The sequence below is a fragment of the Mobula birostris genome, chromosome 7, assembly GCF_030028105.1.
Source record: "Mobula birostris isolate sMobBir1 chromosome 7, sMobBir1.hap1, whole genome shotgun sequence".
In the NCBI taxonomy this organism is placed as follows: domain Eukaryota; kingdom Metazoa; phylum Chordata; class Chondrichthyes; order Myliobatiformes; family Myliobatidae; genus Mobula; species Mobula birostris.
Genome location: NC_092376.1, coordinates 141,339,508 through 141,362,057, shown reverse-complemented (window position 1 = coordinate 141,362,057; position 22,550 = coordinate 141,339,508). Strand labels below are relative to the sequence as shown.

The window sequence follows — 22,550 nt, the reverse complement described above, 5'->3', positions numbered from 1 at the left end:
CCTTACTGTATGTGCCACATATTACAATCTAAATAGTTCTACTGGATCGTCATCATGTCAGTCTTTTCCTCTGTTTTCTATTGTATAAAATGTACTTTCAAACAGAGTGATTCAACGGGATCGTCACATTCATTAAAATCTAATTCACAAAAGATATTTTCACATTAAATCAGAGTAGTAAAGACATTACGTGTACTGCATCAGATTTCCTTTCTCCCCACGAGGCCAAAAAAAAATTAATACCGTAGGGAAGCAACTAACTTTCTTTTTATATGTACAAATCGATTTGGCTTGATCAATGTCTCAGCTTTTGCACTTTAAAATTACACAACCGGTTTAAAACAGTTAAAGGAAAGAAGATGTCAGCCAGTCAGAGAGCAGAACAAAGAGCCGGGCCCTGAGCCGCCGCTTCTGCGCAGTCGCGGGCTGCGCGTGACGTCTGTTTCCGGTCGGTCGAGGTCGTCTCCGCGCTTTGAAAAGAAGAAAAGAAACGGAAGGAGACGTCGTGCCAACGGACTCTCTGTGGTCTTTAGTGTGCTAGTTCGAAGTCGGCCTTAAATTATACTGTTTCTTGTACTTTGAGCTGCCAAATCTCGGTAAGTATGCATTTAGGATTAATTTAGGATGTTTTTTTCTTTCGCCGCGCCACCTCGGTTCCGAAGAAACCAGAGTATGCGGTGGTTGGCGCGTGCGCGTGGCCTACACAGGCCCTGCGGCCTAGGCCTAGGCCTAGGCCTCGGCGTCTCAGCAGCTTTTATTTTCGTAATGTAATCGATGATTTCCCCGAGACTGGGCCTGGTGATCACTGCCCGTCTTTTACTTTGCCTTTTTTTCCTCGATGAATATTGTCTTTTCAAAAGTCTTATTTTCGAAAATAGGCCCAATTAATTGGCGCCATTTGATTTTCCTCAAGTCTCACATTTTTCCCCTTTTTGAGCGACATTACAAAATGTTGCAAAATCTCGTCGACATTTCGTTCCTTGTTTAAGTCCAATTGCTTCCGGAAATTCAGAGAATGTGAAACTACCAATTGTTCCGCATTAAATGCGAGCGGCATTTAGCGAGAAATTTTACCATATTTTAAAAACCACCTAATAACGCCATTAATGATCCGTGTGTAGGGTAGACGGGCGGGCGCACTGAGGACGCACATTCCGGGAGAGTGCAGGCTGGCCCGGGAAATGAAGGGTCCGTTCCCACCAGCGTTAAGTTGATTTTATACATATATCGGGGAAACACTGCTACCGTACTTCTACAGTACATAAATGGCGTCATAAGCGTATAAGCCAAATGAGAAGGAGTAATTACGGAAAGTGAAGATGGGGGAACTAGTTCTGCCGTTCGTAGGAGAACGTATGTGCGTCAGACATTTGAATTTAATAATATGGTGGAAGCTCGTTTATATTTGCGGTGGTTCATAATTTCGTATCCTGGGAATGACCTGTATACAACCTTTATTCATAATTTATGGTTGGTTGTTTTAATATTACAGCTCCTTCCAAGACAAAAAATTATCCTTGAGGGTTCTTATAATGTAGTTAGACTCGCTAAACATAGGTTATGAACATATTCAGAAAACGTTAACGTATATTTTAAAATTTAAATATTTGATATAAAACGCGTTTTAAAGAATTCTTAAAGCTGTATTGTTGGTAATGACGTGCATTTAAGCAATTTAAGATTACCAACCTGTACAATGTAACTATACCAGATAATCTAGCTAACCTTTGAGAAATTTGTGCAGTCGTTAGTTACTTGGTTTAAAATTGTGTTTTATGTTGGAGATGAGAACTTTCGGAAGTAGATCTAATTTACCAGTTGTGATTTGTGCTGTAGTTTGATACCCTGCTATTTAGTTGTTTACCAAAGCAAATTTTTTCAGCCTGATTAGCAATCAGATCAAGTTCAAACAGTACAGGGTAAGAACTTTTATGTTAGCTTTTTATTCAAAAGTTTTTAATAGCTGTAGTTCTTTTGTCCCCGTTGGATTGCCCTTTTCTCCTCTCCCCAGCAAAAAATTAATTTGAAGTTGTGCTGTTCCATTTATTTTCAGGGATATCACTGTCTTACAAACTTAACATTATAGTCATGTGTTTCAAAGTCAACATGACTTAAGTTTCCTTTATGGGAGATTTATTTTGAATCGTGTTCAAAGGAGAAAGCATCTTTAGATTTCAACTTAGTGTTGCAAATACATGCTAGGTTTGGAGAATTTTGGAGCATTGGGTTGGGCGCTTGAGGCCAGTCAAACTATATAAATTGTAACTCCAAATGTATGATCTTGGTTTGAGTTCAAGGCAGCATAACTTCCCAAGAAGAGCAGGGTGAGCTGCCTCAACAACCATCGCCCTGTAGCCCTCCTATCTGTGATGAAGATGCCGGTCATGGTTAAAATTCCTGCCTGAGGAAGGACCTGGTTTGGCTGCAATTTGCCTCCCACTACAATTGGTCTACAGACCCAATCTCTCTGTTGGCTTTGGAGCACCTGGGCAACAGCAATACATACATCAGGCTGCTGTTTATTGATTACAACAGACTTGAGCCCTTGTGCTTCCTTTGCATCTGGATATTTGACTGCCTTACTGGGAGACCACAGTCAGTGTTGGTTGAAATAACATCTCCTCACTGACTCAGCACAGGTACACCTCAAGAATGAATGCTGTACACTCATGATTGGCGAGGTACAGCTCAAACACAATCTCTGAATTTGTTAAAAACACCACTTTCAGAATATCGACCACTGACAAGGAAGTGTACGGGAGAAAGATTTGGTGCTGTCACAGCAACAGCCTTGAACTGATTGTAAGCAAGACCAAGGAATTGATTGTAGACTTGAGGAAGGGGAAGTAAAGAAAACAGATACCAGTGCTCATTGAGGGGATAACAGTGGAAGGGGAAAGTAACTTCAAGTTCCTGGGTGTTAACTTCTCGGAAGATCTGACAAGGGCATAGCATATTGATGCAATCACAAAAAGGTGAATCAGTGGTCATACTTCATTATGAGATTGAGGAAATTTGGTATGTTACAGATTGTTACAGATGTGCAGTGGAGATCATTCTGACTGGTTGCATCATATGAAGGCTGATGTTCAGTGTTTACCACCATTGGGGGCATGTTGAAATGTGGGTGGCTTAGAAGACTGCATCCGTAATTAAGGATCGCTACCGTCAGGAACATGCATTCTTCTCGGTATCTTTGGGAGGGAGGTACAAAAGCATGAAGACCCACGCTTCATGTTTTAGGAGCATCTTCCCTTCCACCATCTGAACAATTTCTGAACAATCCATGAATCAGAGGACTTACTCGCTCTTTCTCTTGCACAACTTATAACTTTGTCTTGCATTGTACTGCTGCCACAAACAACACATTTTATAACATGCCAGTAATAGAAATTTTAAAAGAAAAATCGGCTCTGTATCTCACAGTGATATAGTCATAGTCATACTTTATTGATCCCGGGGGAAATTGGTTTTCGTTACAGTTGCACCATAAATAATATATAGTAATAAAACCATAAATAGTTAAATAGTAATATGTAAATTATGCCAGGAGTTAAGTCCAGGACCAGCCTATCCACTGTTTTCATATACTCAAATCAGTGAGGATTTTGTTGGAAGCAGCCCACGAGTGTTGCCACACTTCTGGCACCAATGTAGCATGCTTAATATTCACTAATGACACCTGTGCGTCTTCTGGAATGAGGGAGGAAACCCACACTATCACAGAGAGAACATAAACTCCTTACAGACAGCAGTGGGAATTGAATGCTGATTGGTGATCGCTGGTGCTGTAAAGTAATTGTGCTGCTATGCTACAATGCAGCCCTAATAAACCTGATTCTGATTCTCTCCTTTCAACATCTTAAAGCGCACTATAAGCTTTTAAACATTAAACAAATTGGATTATTAATTTAGCTAACCCCTGTTTTGTCAAGTATGTTAAGAATCCCCATGGTGTTATTTCAGGGGGTAATTAATCCAGATCTTTGTTCATATTTCTCTCTCAGCATTAAGGGGGATTACCAAATGGTTGCCATGTAAATGTTGCTGTGAACTTGCTATGTGCAAATTGATTGCTATGCTTCCTGTATCAGAACAGTAACCAGGCTTCAATGTACTTCATCCCAGAAGGTACCCCAGGAAAGGTGACGCAGCAATTAAGAAAGTTTTAATAAATCAAAGCAGGTTAAGCTTTCAATGATCTCCCTCTTCTCCCCCCCCCCCCACCCCCCGTGATGTCGTCAGAAATGGCAGTTTTTGTTTTGACACAATCTTGGTGGGAGGTGGAGAATGGTGGTAAAGGAGAAAATGTCAGCTGTAACTCTGTAGTATTTGGGTCAATATTATTTGAGAGAAACCCAATTCCAGAGTTACAAGCAGAAAAATCTAGGTTGACATTCTGATGCATTGCCTAAGAATGCTGAATAATGCTATCTATCACTTAAAACATCAGAATAGTAAGGTTTTTTTTTGCTATTGAAGGAATAACATTGGGACCTTTCATGCAGTTGTCTTTGCCGATATTAAACTTACAACAAACGTTAAAATTATTTTGGGCATATAACATTAGTCTTTTACTGATTTTTCTTTGTGCATTTTCAATACCAAAAAAACTTAATAGGCTGCAAAATGTTTTGACTAGTTGATCATTTTGAAATTGTATCAATGCAAGCCTGTTCATAAGACAGCTATGGAAAAACCTTTTGAGCTTCAGTACAAATCAGTTTTTGTGTAGTTTGTACTTAATGTCGCAAGATCTTATGTTTTTCAAAGTTTGCCAAACAATTTAATCTTGGTATTAATATAGCTGACTAGAAGCTTGATTAAATTATTAAGTTTCAAGGGATGATTAAAAGAGTAAAATGAGAATGTGACAGTTTTAGGTGGATAGTTGCAGATTTTAGATTCTTGGTAACTGAAGCCACTAACTTTTTAATTTCTGATCAAGTGTCTGCAATAGTTTTAAGTCTTAGTATCTGAAGCTGTTTGAGGATTGGAAAAGGATGAAGGATTTGAAGAATGAAAATAGGCAGTTGTCAGTCATGGGTTATCTGTTGAATGGGGCTTAGTGTAGGTCGGGGCATAGGCAGCAAGTTCATTAGAGATGACGAGTCAAGGGGGTTGCACGAACAGAGTTGACCGACATGGACATTGAAATAGTACAAAAGAGTTCTGAAACTGAGTATTGCTGAGGTTGCTAAACAGTTTAGCTTGGATTTGGGCAAGTGCCAAAGAAGGGGAGGTTTGTAGCTGTGGAACGATTTTTGATGCACTGAAGACAGTTCCAGCTAAATATTGGAAATAATTTTCTTATCCAGTAAATTGGTTCGGTGGCAAGATGCAAATATTGAATGTTTGTGACCAAAAATTTGTTACTATTGGGGTGCCATATGGGTTACTTGCATTAAGAAGTTTGCACATAACAGAATTGACGTGAATGAAAGCTTTAGGCTACAAAAGAAGTGACAAGGATGGTCTAGTGTAGAACTGGCAAATGCAATTTAATTTGAAGTGAGGTAATGCATTCTGGAAGTATCAAGGTAAGTCTATACAATAAATGAGCAAACTGAGTTAGGTCGCAACTAGGACTTTAGAACTAGTTAGTGGGATGGGTTGGTAATGCAGTTTTTAAAAGTACATAGGGTGATGCATGTGTTTTAGTTAAGGTAAAGAATGAATGGGGAGGTGATAAACTACATCAACTGCTGCTTTTACTGTGTGTGTTTCTGGCTCCTGTGTTAAGAGTTATCGCACTAGAACGGTACAGAAGATTTTAGGTGTTTTGGATATAGGATAATCTTGGCTTTGAGGAAACTTTGTATAGGTTAAGAAATTAGCACAACTACATGATAAAGCCACCTTTCATCAGAACTATTCTGATGAAAGATCATGAGCCTAAAGTAACTTTTTCTTTCACCGTAGATGGTGACTGACCTGAGTTCTTCCAGCATTCTGTGCTATTTTTTGAATAAGCTGTTTGTGGGTAATGTGCTAAGCATTTGAGCTGGCTGAAGAAAGGTGGGGGAGGGGTGGTGAGAGCAAAGACCAAATCGCCAGGAATCCGTTTACAAAAAGTGTCAAAAAGCTGAAGGTATTTCATTAAAATCTCCAGAGGATGCAATGTGCTTGATAATTAAGGCAGAGAATATCTTGAATTATTCAAAAGCACTTGATTCTGCATCTCAAGAGTTGTGACCTAAAGGGCCAAAGAACTGGTGTTGAATGTGGGGTAAAAATGGGTGGTGCTTTTTTTTTACCAGAGCAGACTCAATGTGTCGTGGTTTTCTTCACAATGAATATTCAGCTCATTTTGAAAAATGGAACCATGGCTGTGGGAAGTGCTATTGTTCGTTATCACCAGTTAAGCATGTAGGAGCCGGTAGCTCTTGGCCAAAGGCCAGCTTTTAAATAGGAATAGTTCCAAGAATATAGAGATAATGAGATGTGAAGGGAAAAGATTTGCAGTCAGCTAGAGCCAAACAAATGAAGTCTTCAGCTGGGTGATGAAGCAGTGGAGGATGGTGTGATTAATGCTGTCAACATCTGTATGCAGACTCAAAAGCTAGGAGTGGGAGGGGATGGTTGCAGATTTGTCATGTTTGTATTGTGTTATTTCGGACTTTTTACAGTAGCAGGGCTATGAATCCAGTGGAAAAGTTCTAGCAAAGAAAGAGACTGCATTCAGTTTCTAGAGAAGGGGGTGGGGGCTCTGAAAATTTGTATTTGGTTTGTAAAAGGAGCAGGGTGAAGCTAATATTTTGAATAGAATGATAATAGGTTGGATGATGGAGATGGAAACTGGAAAACTAAGATTAGTCAATTTGGGGCCATAAAGAGATTAATCAACAGATTCATATGGATCTGGTCATCATGGTGTGTTTTGAAGATGAGCAGTTTTACCAGATGGGGATCGAGACAAGAAGTGCCTAGCAGTCATTGGTGATGCTTGAGTATTCTTTTGCCACTGTATGTTTAAATGCTAAAAGATGTGCCAATGTTTTCTTCAGAGCTTTTAAAAGGGACAAAAACACCTGGAAGAAGTCATGTCTACCACAGAAAGTGATGGATTTGTTATCCGTGTCCGTGGACTTCCATGGTCTTCCGCTGCTGAGGAAGTGATGCGCTTTTTCTCTGGTATGTCAAATGTTAAGCATAACTTTTGCCCACAAGAAAATGAATCTCAGGGTTGTATATGTGACATATGTGCTTTAATAATAAATTACTTTGAACTTGATGTAAGTATCCAATCATATCGTTACAGGTATTTATATATTTGACAATGACTTTCAATTATTTAGATGCTCTGTTTTGTTTTGGCTTGTTTGTCTATTTTGAGTATCCAATAAAGTACAACTTTAATTGTTGGTACTTGTTAGTTGTGTTTCAAGCAGATGGAAGCTGGAAGATGCTACTTGCATTCTATTCTGACATCTGCACTTAGTGCCACACATTCGAGTCCTATTGTACCAGCAGGCTTCTTTGCAACATCATTCTGCAGTTCCATTTCATCCTTTGTAGCATTTGGCATTTCAGTAAAAATATATTTTTCTCTGTGTATCAGAGATTACAAAGCTCAGCTCTTGAATTCTAATCTGGATTTATTTTTTCAATTTTCTATGCTATCTTTCTTCCTTTCAATGGAGGGCTTTGTGGGACGGAAGCGTTAAATAAATTTTGGACAGTAGGTTAAAAGGTTTCCACATCGTGGGCCAAAGGGTCTAAACTGTACTCAACTTTGTTCTTCCCCTCCCAAAATCTGCTTTGTTTTAATATATCCCTTTTTAATATTACCTCAATTGTAGACTATCAGTCTTCTGATTTTCACTTCACCCTCCTAAATCCACACCATAGTGAATTCTGAGCCCTTCAACTTCTTTGCTTCTGTGCTTATTGCTCTAGCCAAAAGATTTCACCTTGGAGTATATTCTTTCTGTTCATGTTTAGTTGGATTACGAACAATTCACAGAAATGGAACCCTGCCATAACCTGGGAAGGACCTGTATCCTGAAATGTTAGCTGTTTCTCTCTCTATTCAGATGTTGCTATATCAGTATTTTCAATATTTCTGAATGAGCCTGTTCTTTTTCAGATTAAGAATACCTAAATTTTAATGTCTCCGTCTGAAATAACTTGGGGAATTGCTTCTAAAAAGTTATCCAGCAAAAGATCTTGCGTAATTGTGCCTGGTCTTCCTCAGCTATCCCAGCAACACTAGGGTTTTACAATTCCCGTGGTTTAACCGTAATTGAAAACTTATCCAAAAGAGTTCGAAGCTCAATATCAGGGAGAAATAATTTGAAACTATAAAATTTGAATTTCCAAGTAGGGTTATCTTTCAATCTGAAAAAAATTTCCATTGTCTTTCAAGGCTGTTAAGTAATTCTATGTAATTTTTGTTCTGAGTTGATTAAAATCTTAATTAGAGTTTCCGCATCTAATAGATACCAATTAGGTATTCCCTATGTGGTTTGCTGCAAGACGAATGCAGGTTTGATTTTTACTTGGATTTTAATTGACTAATATTCTTCAGGTACTATTTTCTATAGACAAAGTGAACTTTGAGCTTTAGTTTTACCTTTAAAACAGAATTAGTATTGATCTCACGTGGGCTATTATAAGACCCTTAATATCTCATTGCAATAAATAGATTTGTGATATATTATGTATTTTTCACCATTCTGCCAATAGTTTGGCAGAGGAAGAAAAACAGGCCTTTTGAAGCTGTCCTGCTGTTGAATTAGGTCATGGTCGATCTGGTCTTCCAGTTCTTATAACACTTAGTTTTTGTAAAGTAATCGGTTTCCCTTTAATATTTGTTTTCCCCAGTATCCTTGGCCTTCTGAAGCAGGGTATTCTAGATTTCAGATTTAACTACTTTCTGAAGTTGTTTCTATATGACATATATAGCATGAGTATGAAAACTAAATTGCCATTTGTTTCTAGCTAATCTCATTGCTAAGTGAATTGGTATATAGATAGCCAGACGGCTTTTGAAAAATAGACATATTTGGGGTGTGTGGGGGGGAAAGAGCTTACCCTTTTTCCTTGGTAAGCATGATACCAAGGTTATATTAAAGTGCCAGACTTTCTTTGGCATAGATTGGTACATGGTGTACAATGAAGTGCACCTCCCACTCTTCAACATTAGACTTGGAATTGTGGCATGACTTGGCTTCAAAGAGCATGACTTATTCTGCCAGTACTACATAATTTGTTTGCATTAGTAGCTTAGAACCATATAGCTTAGAAATTGGCTTTTTGTCCTGTCAAGCTTCCATTTGTATTTGATACAGTTTTTATTTTCCTCAATTTTCATCAATTTGCCTCCAAATCTCTCTCCTGTGCATGCTAAGGTATCCACAATGGTCAATTAACTTACCAGCCTGCGCATCTCATGTATGGAAGGAAACAGAAGCAACAAATAATATGCTAAGTCTGTGGTCAGTATTGATCTAGGTACTATCTGCACAAGCTGTGCTACTGTGCTGTAACACCTAGCTTTAGTGGTTTCATATCTTTGTTCCAGATGCCCAGTTTTATGTAACAGACTTTGAGCACGTGTGTATATAGTGTCAAAATCTATATCCGTGACTCTTGGAGGAAAAGCTGCTTGCTCAAGGAAACTGAACTAAGAAATTGTATTTGTCAATAGACCTTGGAGTTGGGGAAAAGTTCATTACTGAACAGGTTTTCTGGACCTGGTTTTCTTAGAGCAACTGAATAATCATAGTTGGACTGTTTGACTTAATATATAAATTTTTAGTTTCTAAAATGTTGCATGAATAAGAATTAAAATTATTGAAGGATTTTTCCGTTTTGTGCATAATAGATGTTCATTTATGGCTTTTTTTGTTTCAGATTGCAAAATCCTAAATGGGATTTCTGGAATTCATTTTACTTATACCAGAGAAGGCCGACCAAGTGGAGAAGCATTCATTCAGTTGGAATCTGAAGATGATGTCAAACTTGCATTGAAGAAAGATAAAGAAAGTATGGGGCATAGATATGTAGAAGGTAAGTTCAGCATTTCAAGTGTTGGCAGTAGCACTTATGCACATTATCTATATCATGGCGAATTGGCACATGCTAATCAACTGCTTTGTAACCTAACAAAATTGGATTTGGGAGGTTGGGGAGGTGATTGAAGGTTTCTTGGAATCAAAGCCAGTGACTAGTGGTGTGCTGAACAAGTAATTATTGGGATCCTTATGTATGTTTTTAAGAAGGCTTGATCAGTAAGTTTGTGGATAATGAGGTGTTATTGATAGCAAAGAAGAATATTGTAGATTATGGGGATCTTGGACACCTGGAGAAGTGGGCCAAAGAGTGACAAATGGATATGAATACAGTTAAGTGATGTAATGTGTTTTGGAACCAATATTGGATTTGTGCTACCAATGTCAGGCTCTAGGGGGTGCAATGAAACGGACTTGGAGTACAAGTGCATAGTTCATTGAAGGCGGTGAAAACGGTATCTCACGTCAGACTTTAGTCACGTGTTGCTGAGTGCAGGAGTTGACACATCACTGTAGCTGTTCTGTTGTTTGTGAGGGCATACCTGGGATAATGTGTACAATTTTGGTCATCCTGTTACAGAAAGATGGGTTAAACTGGAAAGTGCGGAGAAAACTTGCAGAGATGTTGACAGGACTAGAGGACTTGATTTTTCGGGAGAGGTTGGCCAGGTTCGGTCATTATTCTTTGGAATGTAGAAAAATGAGGGATGAGCTTGTAGAAATATTTAGCTGAGAAGTGTTAACTGTCTTTTCCCCCGGGATAGGGGGAATCTCAAACTACAGATGTAGTGTGAGAGGGAAAACTAATAGGGACCTCAAGGTCAGCTTTTTCACACAGGCGCGAATATATGGAATGAGCTGCCAGAGGAAATGGTTGACCTGGTGTAATGGTGTGAATTAAGTACATTTGGGGGGAGGGGTGTTAGTGGAATGCAGGAAATTGGCACTAGCTTCTTGTGATAGAGCCTTTATCCTTACTGTATTGATCTAAACTCTAAACATAAAAGCAGTTATATTCAGGATAACTGAATTTTTTTAGCGTTTGTTGTTTTGAAAATAAATTCTTAACTTTCTTTTTAATTTTTAAATCCAGTATTTAAATCTAACAACATTGAAATGGACTGGGTTTTGAAGCACACCGGCCCCAATAGCCCCGATTCGTCAAATGATGGCTGTGTTCGTCTTAGGGGACTGCCATTTGGCTGTAGCAAGGAAGAGATAGTACAATTTTTTACAGGTATTTAAAAAAAAAAAAGCAGGTTTTCCTCAAACAGTAAGTTTTAAAGTATGTTTAATATTACTGATCCTTATTAACAGTACTCTTGACCTGATTGAGCTGATAGTATTCATTTCTGGTGGAAGATAATATTTTTGCATTCATTCCATTTGAAATTTAGATTAAATGTGCCTGAATTAACAGTAACTACAGTGAAGAAATGTCCATGTAATTCATGATAGTCCCTGCACATGGATGAATTTTTTTTCAAATATCTATTTTTGTGTTGAATTTGGGGTGGCCTTATTTGCTTTGCTGAGAGCAGCTTGTACTGATTCAGAGCAGAATTGCAAAATTTCTATGAATGTTAAAATGGTTGTAAATTTAAAAACTTTAATCTTACAAATTAATTGCAAATGGAGTTCCGTGATTATGGCCAAAATAAACTTACCCTGTCCAACCTTCTAATTACATTGCCATTTTAAACAATTTATTTGGGGAGGCTCCATAAGCCCTAACCTTAGGATTCAATTTCTTTATAGGAGCAGTAGAGCGAAGGAGTAACGTAACTAATATTAATAAATTAAGTCAGCGATCAATGATTATTCAAGTGCTGGTGCTGTACATGTCTGGATTTTTCAGTTGAACTTTGCCATCTTTTTAGAATGAGAATGTTATTGAGTCACTAATACAATTTAAAAAAAAGAGTACTTCTGCTGTCCTAGTTACTTTTTCCAAAATAATTTCTTTTCCACATTCAGAATGAAATGTTTAATCATACACACCTATCATGGTGGTACTAATTTTTTTTTATTTGGGTTCACTAAATGGTAGGGAAACTCAGCAAATTTCCAAACTGAATTTTGATGAAATTTAGATGATTTCATGCTCTAAACTAGTTATCCTACAATTTTTCCAGCTAAATACACTTTGTTTTCACTCCATGTGTCATACTTAGGAAAAAATCTTTTCTATCATGCAACCTCTAATTTACCAATGTATTTAAAATTTGTATTGTTTTCCTTCTAAATGTGTATTGGTAATGTGTTGATTTCGGGGGATATAATTCACAGGCTTGGCAATACAATGCACCATGGCACACACTTGTGCTGGAAGGGTATAAGGTTTCCTTTAATGCCCTGTTTTGAGCAGCTTTTAAGCTTCTATGGGCTACAATGAAAGACTGGGCCATGCAATTTTAACTCATTTACTGCAAAAAAAAAAGTGACTGGGCTTCTGGAGTCTGCAAATAGTGGACTTCATGGAATCCTTATGCTAGAGCAGGTGGATGGTGTTAAGTGAGTAAGGGAAAATTTGGCTTGCCTTTTTTAGTCTAGTTTGATTTGGTAAGATGTGCCATGGGGGCTAGAAAGGCACTACTGATAATTCAGCGTGGTGTTCCTACTTAAATCTGTAGTTTAAAGTGTTGGTTCCAAATGGTTCCTAGAGTAACTGCATAATTTACACAACTTGAGGCTTGCAGACCAGAAAAACATAGCCTGTGGAAAGATTCTGGGGCATTTTAAGTAGGGCATGGTACCTGTATAAAGGGGTTAACAAAAATTGTATTGTTTCCACTCTTGCATGTGTGGATATGGAGAGAGAACTGTAGTTCTTTGGCTCTGGCCCCACAGTCCAGTTGCAAATTTAGATTTGCATGTTGCAAAATAACCACTTGGATGAAATCTCAATATTGAATGCCTGTGGAACTGGATAGCTGCTGATATTAAGGGGCAGGGAGTGTTTTTTTTTTGGTTTTATTTTAACCTAAAGCATTTTAATGTCCAGAAAACGTTTTTTTAGTTGCATTGTGTATGTTCTAAATTGATTTCGAATTTGTTCAAAATCTGAGAAGTATAACTGCTGTTTTAAATGAAATTGAATCTTGTTCTGTTCTAAGGTGTTCTGTGACACGTATAGATATGCTTCAACCAGGGTATTCCCTGTGGTTTGTTAGATACTTGTATTTTTTTATACACAAATTGTCACAAAACACTTTAGTGCATTTTTATTCTTGAGTTTTAGCTTGTAGTAATTTACATTTTATAATTGCAAAGTCATAAGTAATCATTGGGCATGTGCACCCTTTAATGTTGTCCCCTACTGGGGTTATTTGTCCTTGGGTTGAAGGGTTGGAAATCGTGCCAAATGGGATAACATTGCCGATGGACTACCAGGGGAGGAGCACGGGGGAGGCCTTCGTGCAGTTTGCCACACAGGATATAGCTGAAAAGGCTCTAAAGAAACACAAGGAAAGAATAGGGCACAGGTGGGGATGGATGGATGAGTCACTTTTCTTATGGTATATGATTGTTATCTAGTACAAGTTGCTGTAGTATTATGGCGAATGTTTCATCTGGATGTGTTTTTGTTTTGGATTTTAAATGAAGCTTGTCACAACTTACAGCTGTTAATACCATAAGAAAATGTGATTAAGCATAATTTAAAATATTTAATTAAGCACATAACACAATTTTTGCTTTAATTGTTATTTTTCAAGCATTGTAAAATAAAATGGAATTAGTGGTAACCTGAAAAGCTACTTGCCATTTTAATGAATATTCTGAATGTACTTATCACTAATTGTTTATACATCTCCTTTCTAGAAGAGGGATGCCCAAACCCCTAAACTCAGTTGCTCAAGGCTGAGTGGGAGATAATGAGCTGAGATTAACAGAACTTCATGTACATACTGCTATGTGCATATTATCCCTTGAAGCAAACACGGTTATCAAATGATATTGGTCACCTAATTTCACTTTTAACAAGCACTTGAGGTCTGCAAGAACACAAAGTTGGACCTTAACCAAAGGGTTGTGGTCCACTTTGTAAAGTACCTGCCCATATTATTATTGCTTTCAAGTCAAATATGAAGAATCTTCACTTAAAGCAATAGCTCATTTTATCTTTCATTGTTTCAGATTCCATTTTTTGTCACCTGTCAAAACATTCTTTCAAACTTCCATTTCCTGGCAATTGGCTCCATGCTTTGGACATCCTGTGCCTTGTGTACAATAGAAAGTATAAAGTAGAGCTTTTTTCCCCCCAGTAAATTCAATTGTCATGGGTCATAGTTTGGGTGTCCTTGCTCTAGATAATTTCTTTGGATATGTTGTAATTGTAGATGATGCTGATGCAAATTAATATACACCATAAAAGGATGTTCTTTTTTAAATAGTTTATGGCAAATAGTTTTTCAACCTTTTAAAAGTATGTGATTTGACAGTTAAGTACACAAGTATTCCTCCTCCAGTGACTTGAAACAATTTCCTTTCATGCCTGAGACCTTTCTTCCATTAGTTTGGACAAGGTCTCTCCTTGGCTGTGAATGGAATTTTGATTTTACTGCATAAACTGGCTTGGTATTAACCACCTGTTTGAGGATGGTGTACTTGCTGTTTGCATTTGTTAACTGATATTTTAAAAATTGAGAAAAGGTGCATCAAAGTGGAGTTGGAGGTGCTGTGGATGAACTTTGGGCAGATTGCCAAAATGTAAACTTTGCATTATGTTGCACCTGACTTGTAACAATCCTAACATCAGACCTGAATATGAAATTGACATGCACCTCAATGGAAAGCATCCCATTATCAAGCATCTTAATTGTATTCAAATTGATCTTAATTTGTTTAGCCTCCAAAATACAAATAGGATCTTTCTTCTGCTGATCTTTCTCTTCCCATTTTTCCACTTTTAAAAGGGTTTTCTTTGTTTGTCCTCCTTCCTCCACACCACCATCCCTCACTTTCTTCCATCCCCTGAAGCATTAACAAAAATGAGCAGTTTGGAGTCTTTAAAGTTTTGTATCTTGGTTTTTGAGACTGTTAAGGAAAAGATCCTGACGTCTTGGGGAAAGGAAATGATCCTCTGCATTTGTCTGGTTAGTTATAACCTCAACCTTTTAAGTCAGCTAGTTTTAACTAGATTATTTGGCTGTACTTAACCATTGTCAAGGCTTTTTATTTGTATATTTGTGGGTAAGGAACATTAGGTTATAAGTTGATGAATTGCGCTATTACGTGTTGGGAGGTGGGGTGGGGGAGAGCTGGAATGTCATCAAAGTTGAATCATCTTCAGAATTCTCTTGCAGATTGGACCACAGCAGTTTCTTTACTCTCCTTCATGCTCAATTTCCGTAACAAAACTGCTCAAGCCTACTTGATTTTCCATTAAACAAACGAATTTAATTCTGAGCAGACATTTCAATTTTTATATTCCATTCATCCAGAGAAACTGCAGAGCTTTAAATTACATATGTTTGGTGGTTATGTTGGATGTATGAAGTTCTAAATTTTGAGTATTTATCAAGTATTCTGACTTGAGAAAAGTTGAACTAAAATGATAAGGGGGAAATATTTGTAGGATAAATCACCAGCTGATAACAAGTGATCCTATGTCACTGGTTTGTGAGGAATGTAATACTTGCCAATTTGGGAAGCACCCCAATTTTGGAACTACAGTCCCACCAATTTGGAAAAGGTCTTCCTTATTTCCTTGGTTATCATCAGCTGCCAGTCACAGTTGTAATTATGTTCAGTGCATTGAAATTTGGGGGAAAAAATCTTTTGCTGTTTTATGGCAAGACAACTGGATTGGTTTTTACAACCAGAAGATGATTATCATGTTGATGTATTACAAACTTTCCCAACTTGGTTCTCCACTTCCTTTAAGTATGCTATATCCTATTTGTATATGGAGCTTGAACAAATCCACTTAACCTCTCCATCTATGCATAGTCATCCTTATTCTTTGAAAGAAATTACACTTCCACAAAGAGCTGCTGTCTTTTGTCACCTTTCTGATTTGGTGGCATAAGATGTCTTTTTGATAGTTGAAGCGCAGAAGATGTAATTCAGAATGTAGCATTGTATATTAAAAAATGGGAAGACGGTCCAAATGTTGACTGTGATTCTTAAAGGACCATGTCACAAGTGACTCTTCCTATCCTCTCTTCCTATCGTTTTATTTATGTGGAGGTTGAAGGTCATTCAAAGAATGAAGAATATTTTCTGTATGATTTGCAATCCACATCTTAGGACACAAATGCTGTTTTAATAGGTTTTAACTAAACCTTTAAAAAGCAAAACTTTATTTTGAAAAACTTCATGATTACTAGTTTATTGCCAAACTATTGTCTAAAGTTGTCACAAAGTTTCAGTAATGGTAAAATATCTTTTCATTTCAAAATCTGAACTTGCAACTTGATGTTTTGAAAAATATTGAAACAAACAATTTAACTTCTGTATTTTACATTTAATTCTAATGGTGATATTACAATAAACTTTGGTCTATGGGTCTAAAGTATTGTAGCTGTGTGAAATGCATGTTTAGGGCAAGTGCATTTGCTATTGTATTTTTCATATATGAATTAACTAAGATTAAAACGTTTAAATATGCTGCATAATCTTTTAGGTATATTGAAATATTCAAGAGCAGTCGGGCTGAAGTACGCACCCATTATGATCCTCCTCGTAAATTAATGGGTGGTCAGAGACCAGGTCCTTATGACAGACCAATGGCTGGGAGAGTTTATGGTATTCCCAATCGAGCTGGATCTTATGAGAAGATGAGACGTGGAGTGTATGGTGGTGGTAAGCAATTGAAGGGGAAGATTGAACATGGCTTTAATGGTGCAAGCTATTTTAATATATGTAACTACCAGAATAATACTAAAGGGCAACTTAATTGACTGAGTTGGTTTAATCTTGACATTGATCATAATTCTATCTAAATGTTCCACTAGTAACTGTATCCATCACTACTAAAAGCCATACTTAAAGGAATTTCAGCTGAGTGGCAAACAGGCAAGATTGCAAGAATTGAATTTTTAATCATTGACATTTCCTTATGCTTGCTAACATTTCCACATTTTCTTTGAGGGGTGTTCTAAGGCTATGGTGTTGCCTCAGCTCTTGTCATCCAGTCACTTTTATAGTGGCAGGGACCATGTGGGCTAGAATGTTGTTCAGCATGGTTGACCCAGGGTGAACGTTGCTGCTTGTTGGTCAGTTTCACTGAGAATGGGGAGGTCTGTCCAGGCTTGAGCAGGCCCTGCTGATTCACTGTTTTGGTGAATTTCAAGCCAAAAAAAAAAATCCCATTTTGGTTTGGGGCTTAATGACCACACCAATAATTACTGTATATCAAAGAATAAATTTGCTTGTGCAGACATCTTGTTCTAATACCTGTAGTGCAACTTTATTTAAAGCTAAATTAATGGAATTTCAGTCTGTTGCATCAACTGTAATTGTTATGAGTTATCATTGAGGTAATGTGCCACCTCAACTTTAATTTCTGACCAGGTTATGGAAGCTATGATGATTACAATGGATACAGTGATGGCTATGGCTATGGCACCGAACATGCATATGGACGAGATAGGGGTGAGTTGTTTTGGGCTGGATAATATTGTACTTCTGTATGTATTTCAACAAATACCTAATTGGATGATGCCTCAGCAGGATTGACCGCACAAGCATATGGAACCACTGATACTAGCTTTCAAAGTACAACGGGTCATTGTGTGCACATGAGAGGGCTGCCTTTTCGAGCTACAGAGAATGATATCTGCAATGTAAGTGAAACATTGTATTTTGTGCATCTAACAAGTTTATTTTTCCCTCCATGTATTTTGCTTAATTTCTGTAGTTTTAAACAAGGTAGAATATTTGTGGTTGTTGAAGAAATGTCTTAAGGTAATTTTTTTTAAAGAACTTGTGAACACTAAACTTAACACTAAAGGTGTTAAACCTTTGGGTTTCAGTGCTGAAATTACTAGTATGTCTAGATTGAATTGTAAAGTTTGGTTAAGTATTTAGTTTTGCTCTAATATATCCTAAACTTAATTTGCATAATTTATGACATGTAAATTACTGTCCACATCTATAATTCAGTAATACTTTTAGCAGTCTATTGTAATACAACAGCAATTGGTGTCCTTTCTCCTCCTCTTCCCCCTCCCGCCCCCCAATTCCCTGGAACTGATTTTTCTCTTCTACTTCAGTTTTTCTCGCCACTGAACCCAGTTCGTGTCCACATAGAAATTGGATCTGATGGTAGAGTGACAGGAGAAGCTGATGTTGAGTTTGCTACCCATGAGGATGCTGTGGCTGCTATGTCAAAAGACAAAGCCCATATGCGTAAGTTGATAAAAACAGAAAATTGTAGTGAGATGCAATGCAAGCATAACATTAGTTAATGTTTTCTTCTCCTTTGTTTTAAAGAGCATAGATATGTAGAACTCTTCCTGAACTCTACTTCTGGAGGCACTGGCAGTAGCTATGCAGCTCAGATTGCAGGAATGGGTGAGTGGATATGTGAATATTTTTAAAGGATCTTTTATCTTCCCAGAAGTTGCTAAGTTACTGATTCACAGTATTTTGTGAGTCCTTTAGAGACTGACTGCTTGAAGTCTGCGAATCAACATTCACTAGAAAGTACAAAGTCATTGTGAAATATAAATGCAGCCTTTTTTGGGCTGATGTCAGTGCAGTTTAGTAGTTAAAACGATTTCCTGCCTGTCGGGAAACTACTTGAACTTACAACTTGAGATTTTTGCAAGTACTGGGGAAAAAAGTTGAGATACATTTTTTGGTCTGTTAATTTGAATGGGTGTGGCAATTTTCAATATTGGTGAAAATTATTTAATGCAGGTTTCAACATCTTACACTGGTTTTGTGATTTAATTATATGCATGCAAACTCTTATTTATGGCTCTAATGTGGGACAATTCCTTTGAGGAATGCTGACTGTTTTGAGTGGTGGCTGTTTTTAGGAAGCCAGTCAAGTTATGCAAGCCAAAGCTATGGTAGTCCCAACAGTCAACAGATAAGCGCTGGATATGGTGTTTATGGAAGCCAAGCTAGTTTGAGTGCATATGGTAAGTATTATATTAAGTTTATACAATCTTTCAACCTTGACAGTTTTCTAAAAGTACAGATGAAAGCACATTTTGATTTATTTATTTTATTTTTTTTTGAAGATTACTTTGCAGGTAGCCAAGCTGGAATGAATGGAAGTTACTTTGGAACTGGAAGCAGAGGATCTATGGGAATGAATGGCATGGGTGGAATGTCAAACATGAGTGGTGGTTGGGGAATGTAACTTCATTATTTAACATGTATGTGAATTACCAGCTTAAACTTGGTTATGCTTATGAAATGTGAATTCAGTATATGCATTCCTTTCATTATGGCTAGAATCAGCATAAGCCTTTTCCTATGTTGACAGACTTTAGGGTGGTACCAGTGTGTTTATCCCCTGACTTTAGTATGAGACATGAGTATCATTTTGGTATTTTGGCACTAGTTATTCAAATTTGCATGTCACAACCTGTTGCACAAATGCAGTATACTACTTGTGGACTTGAATGATGCAACTGTATTGTCAAGTGCATAAAGTAAATTGCATTTTGTTGCTGGTACCAATCAGTTATCTTTCAGGACTAATCCACTTAAATTTCCAATACTTATGGGATTGGAACCCCAATGTTAAGTTTAATTGGCTGTGTGGTATGGTTTACTGTATAAAAAAAATTGTAATGTGTGGTAGTACATTAAATATACAAAATTCATTAAAAATATAAACACTGGTGGGTGTAAAGTGAGAACAATTATGTGCTTATTTGTTGCTTGACTTCATTTTTTATTTGTCTAAGAAAAGTCTCGTTTACTTTTTTAGAAAGTCAAAATGATGAGAAGCATTTTGGATGCTCTATGGCAAAATAAAATTTTAATGTAGAATTTTTCTTTAGACTGTTATAGTAGGGTTTAATCTTGAAGTCTTAAACATCTGAGGCTTCATGGTATCTGACAAGTCACTTTTGTTCAAATTTGTAAGGTGCAAAGTGGAAATAAACTCACTCAATAAAGCTTTGCTGTTTTTAAAGAGTGGTGCAGTAATTGATTTTTTTTTTTTGTAATCTTCCTGGAGTTGTATAATACCTGTTGGAAAGAGTTGTCATCAGAAACAAATTTCATTGGAACAATTAAATTACAGCATTGGGTGAAATAGTGAAGGGGGTGGGGAAGAAAGGCATTTAACAAAATCACACTGGAAACCTGAATAAGGCAATGGTAACATTAATTTTTCACTAGTTTTAATTGTGGTAGGTCAGGGTATAGAGGGCATGGCTTTTTGGTGTATTTATACCAAGGGTCATCAACCTGTTTTGCACCGTGGACTGGTTTAATATTGACAATATTCTTGCTGGCTGACCTGGGGGGGGGGGGGGGGGGGGGGAAGAGGGAAGTGTGGGTGGGGAGTGGTATTCAAGTAGAGTTAAACTCATCCCAACATGTCTTTTACCGGTAGGGTTGCCAACTTTTTCACTCCCAAATATGGGACAAAAGTAGCAATCAAATCAAATATGGGACACTTGTGTTTATCCTGAGAAAGACTTCCATAACCATAAAGCCTTGCGCAGGCACCTGTGTGCGCACTGATTTTTTCCTACAAATTGGTTTTTGTTTAATCTTTGTGACTGTTGAGTGAAACTACACTGTACATACATTTCTACTTGGTATAGGCTGTGTATTTATCATATCATTCCTACTTTTACTCCATGTTAGTGTTATTTTAGGTTTTCTGTTATTTGGTAGGTTATTTTTTGGGTCTGGGAATGCTTGAATTTTTCCCATATAAATTAATGGTAATTGCTTCGCTTTACACCATTTCCACTTACAAACGGTTTCATAGGAACATTACCCTAGCAGGGGAAATACAGGACAAGGGTGGTCCCCTGTGGGACAGATCAATTTAGTCCAATGTACAGGATATCTCAGCAAATATGGGACAGTTGGCAACCCTATGTTCATGTTCAACAGTGTGTGACAGAATGAGGAAAGGTGCAGCTGACTCATCTTCGTGGCCCGGTGGTTGGGAACCACTGATTTATGCTATAACAGTCTGAGGATGTAACTGATTAATGCTAAGTGATTTTTGCTTATCTAATAGTTAAAAGCCAGAGATATATTGTCCACATACTTTGTAACTAGCGATGAAAACAAACATTTAGGGATACACAATTTATCTAGGGTTACATTAGAACCTTAAACCTAAGGGGGCTAAATACAATCATTAAAGTGCAAATTGAAGAATAAGGACCTTGGATTGTTGAATTCAGTTCTAGATGTTGTCCTGTGACAATGTAAATGGACTTGAATTTAATGGACACTTAATTTAAATTCTAAATGTAGTACAGTAGTTAATACACATACAAGAGTAAAAATCAAAGCTCATTAACATTTGGTTCACTATTTAGCTCACAATGGAGAACAGTTGTTTGCCAAATTCTTGGTAATTTAATAGTTCTGCACAGTATAAAGCAGAGCTTAGTGAAAATGAGACCACTGAGCAAAGCCTTCACATTATACTTAGCCCATATTTAATACATTTAGGGGAAGAAAGTTAGTGGACTTATATAAATCTTCCAGGATACAACTTTCCAAAAAAAAAACTTGCTCTGGCTTGAATATAGTTTTCAACAGGACCAGATCACTTACACGTCCCGTAAACAAGTCTCACACAGCATTAAAAGTAGTGAATGTTATTATCGACCAAAGGTACATACAGCCCTGAAAAATAGCTCTGAAATACAAATATGCTGCAGACCTATAAAACCATTTTATCAATCATTACACGTGACATTCATTACCAGAGTGAAGAAAAGGGTACACAGAAATCCAATGGACTTGTAAAGCAAAATGTTATTAGTAATATTCTATCTTTTAGAACAGTCAATCCATTTACCACCACCCCTTTTGCCTGGACAAATGAAAGTTTCAATTGTGACCTTAGGAAGTATTTGGCATTGAACTTAATGCCTTTACTGATGCAGTAGAGCTAAAATGAGCAAGCACCAACAGCTGGTACAATTCTGCTGTCATCTCTTCAGGAAGCATTTGAAGAACATCGCTGAAGTAGTAGTGTATGGCAACTGTCACAGACCCGCACAGGCTTTGGGTAAGAAGGAAGTGCCAATTCGTTACTGGAGCAGTTGTTGCAGAAGATATCACCACAGTTTCTGCAGTGATGCTAGAAAGGGCAAGGAAGAATAGGTTTAGAAACCTTATTTGAACAATTTTAGATATTTACTACTCTTGTTACTAATCATTCAGCAACGAGTGCTGAATGATTAGAAACACAGGTGAGGGAAAAACAGTTACAACCCAAATCTATTCAGCTAAATATAAGGTTTTGGCATATTTCACACATGTCCATCAAGAAAACTGGTCAATGGAAATGACAAGTAGAGATTTATCCAAAAGCCAGAAATGAACTTTAAACATTATGGCCCAAATCTATTTAGTTAAGTCAGT

The 22,550-nt window shown here is 37.3% G+C and overlaps 2 protein-coding genes across 5 annotated transcripts in view; one reads left to right on the top strand and one right to left on the bottom strand.

Annotated features, from left to right (window-relative positions):
- Positions 1-449: 449 nt before the first annotated feature.
- On the top strand, positions 450-20,120 carry hnrnph1l (heterogeneous nuclear ribonucleoprotein H1, like). Its single transcript, XM_072263812.1, has 12 exons — positions 450-596; positions 7,008-7,134; positions 9,859-10,014; positions 11,110-11,253; positions 13,363-13,501; positions 16,645-16,823; positions 17,535-17,615; positions 17,694-17,806; positions 18,236-18,371; positions 18,456-18,536; positions 19,007-19,111; positions 19,214-20,120. Exons 2-12 carry the CDS (start codon positions 7,044-7,046, stop codon positions 19,333-19,335), a joined length of 1,347 nt encoding a protein of 448 aa, XP_072119913.1. The 5' UTR covers positions 450-596; positions 7,008-7,043; the 3' UTR covers positions 19,336-20,120.
- Positions 19,944-22,550, bottom strand: part of rufy1 (RUN and FYVE domain containing 1) — a 39,796-nt gene continuing 37,189 nt past the window's right edge. For 3 of the 4 annotated variants that reach the window (XM_072263808.1, XM_072263810.1, XM_072263811.1), the window contains exon 17: positions 19,944-22,266. In XM_072263808.1, the coding sequence (XP_072119909.1) occupies positions 22,026-22,266 (241 nt within the window). In that variant the 3' untranslated portion in view covers positions 19,944-22,025. The remainder of the gene's footprint in view (positions 22,267-22,550) is intronic. The other variant, XM_072263809.1, reaches the window with a different exon arrangement.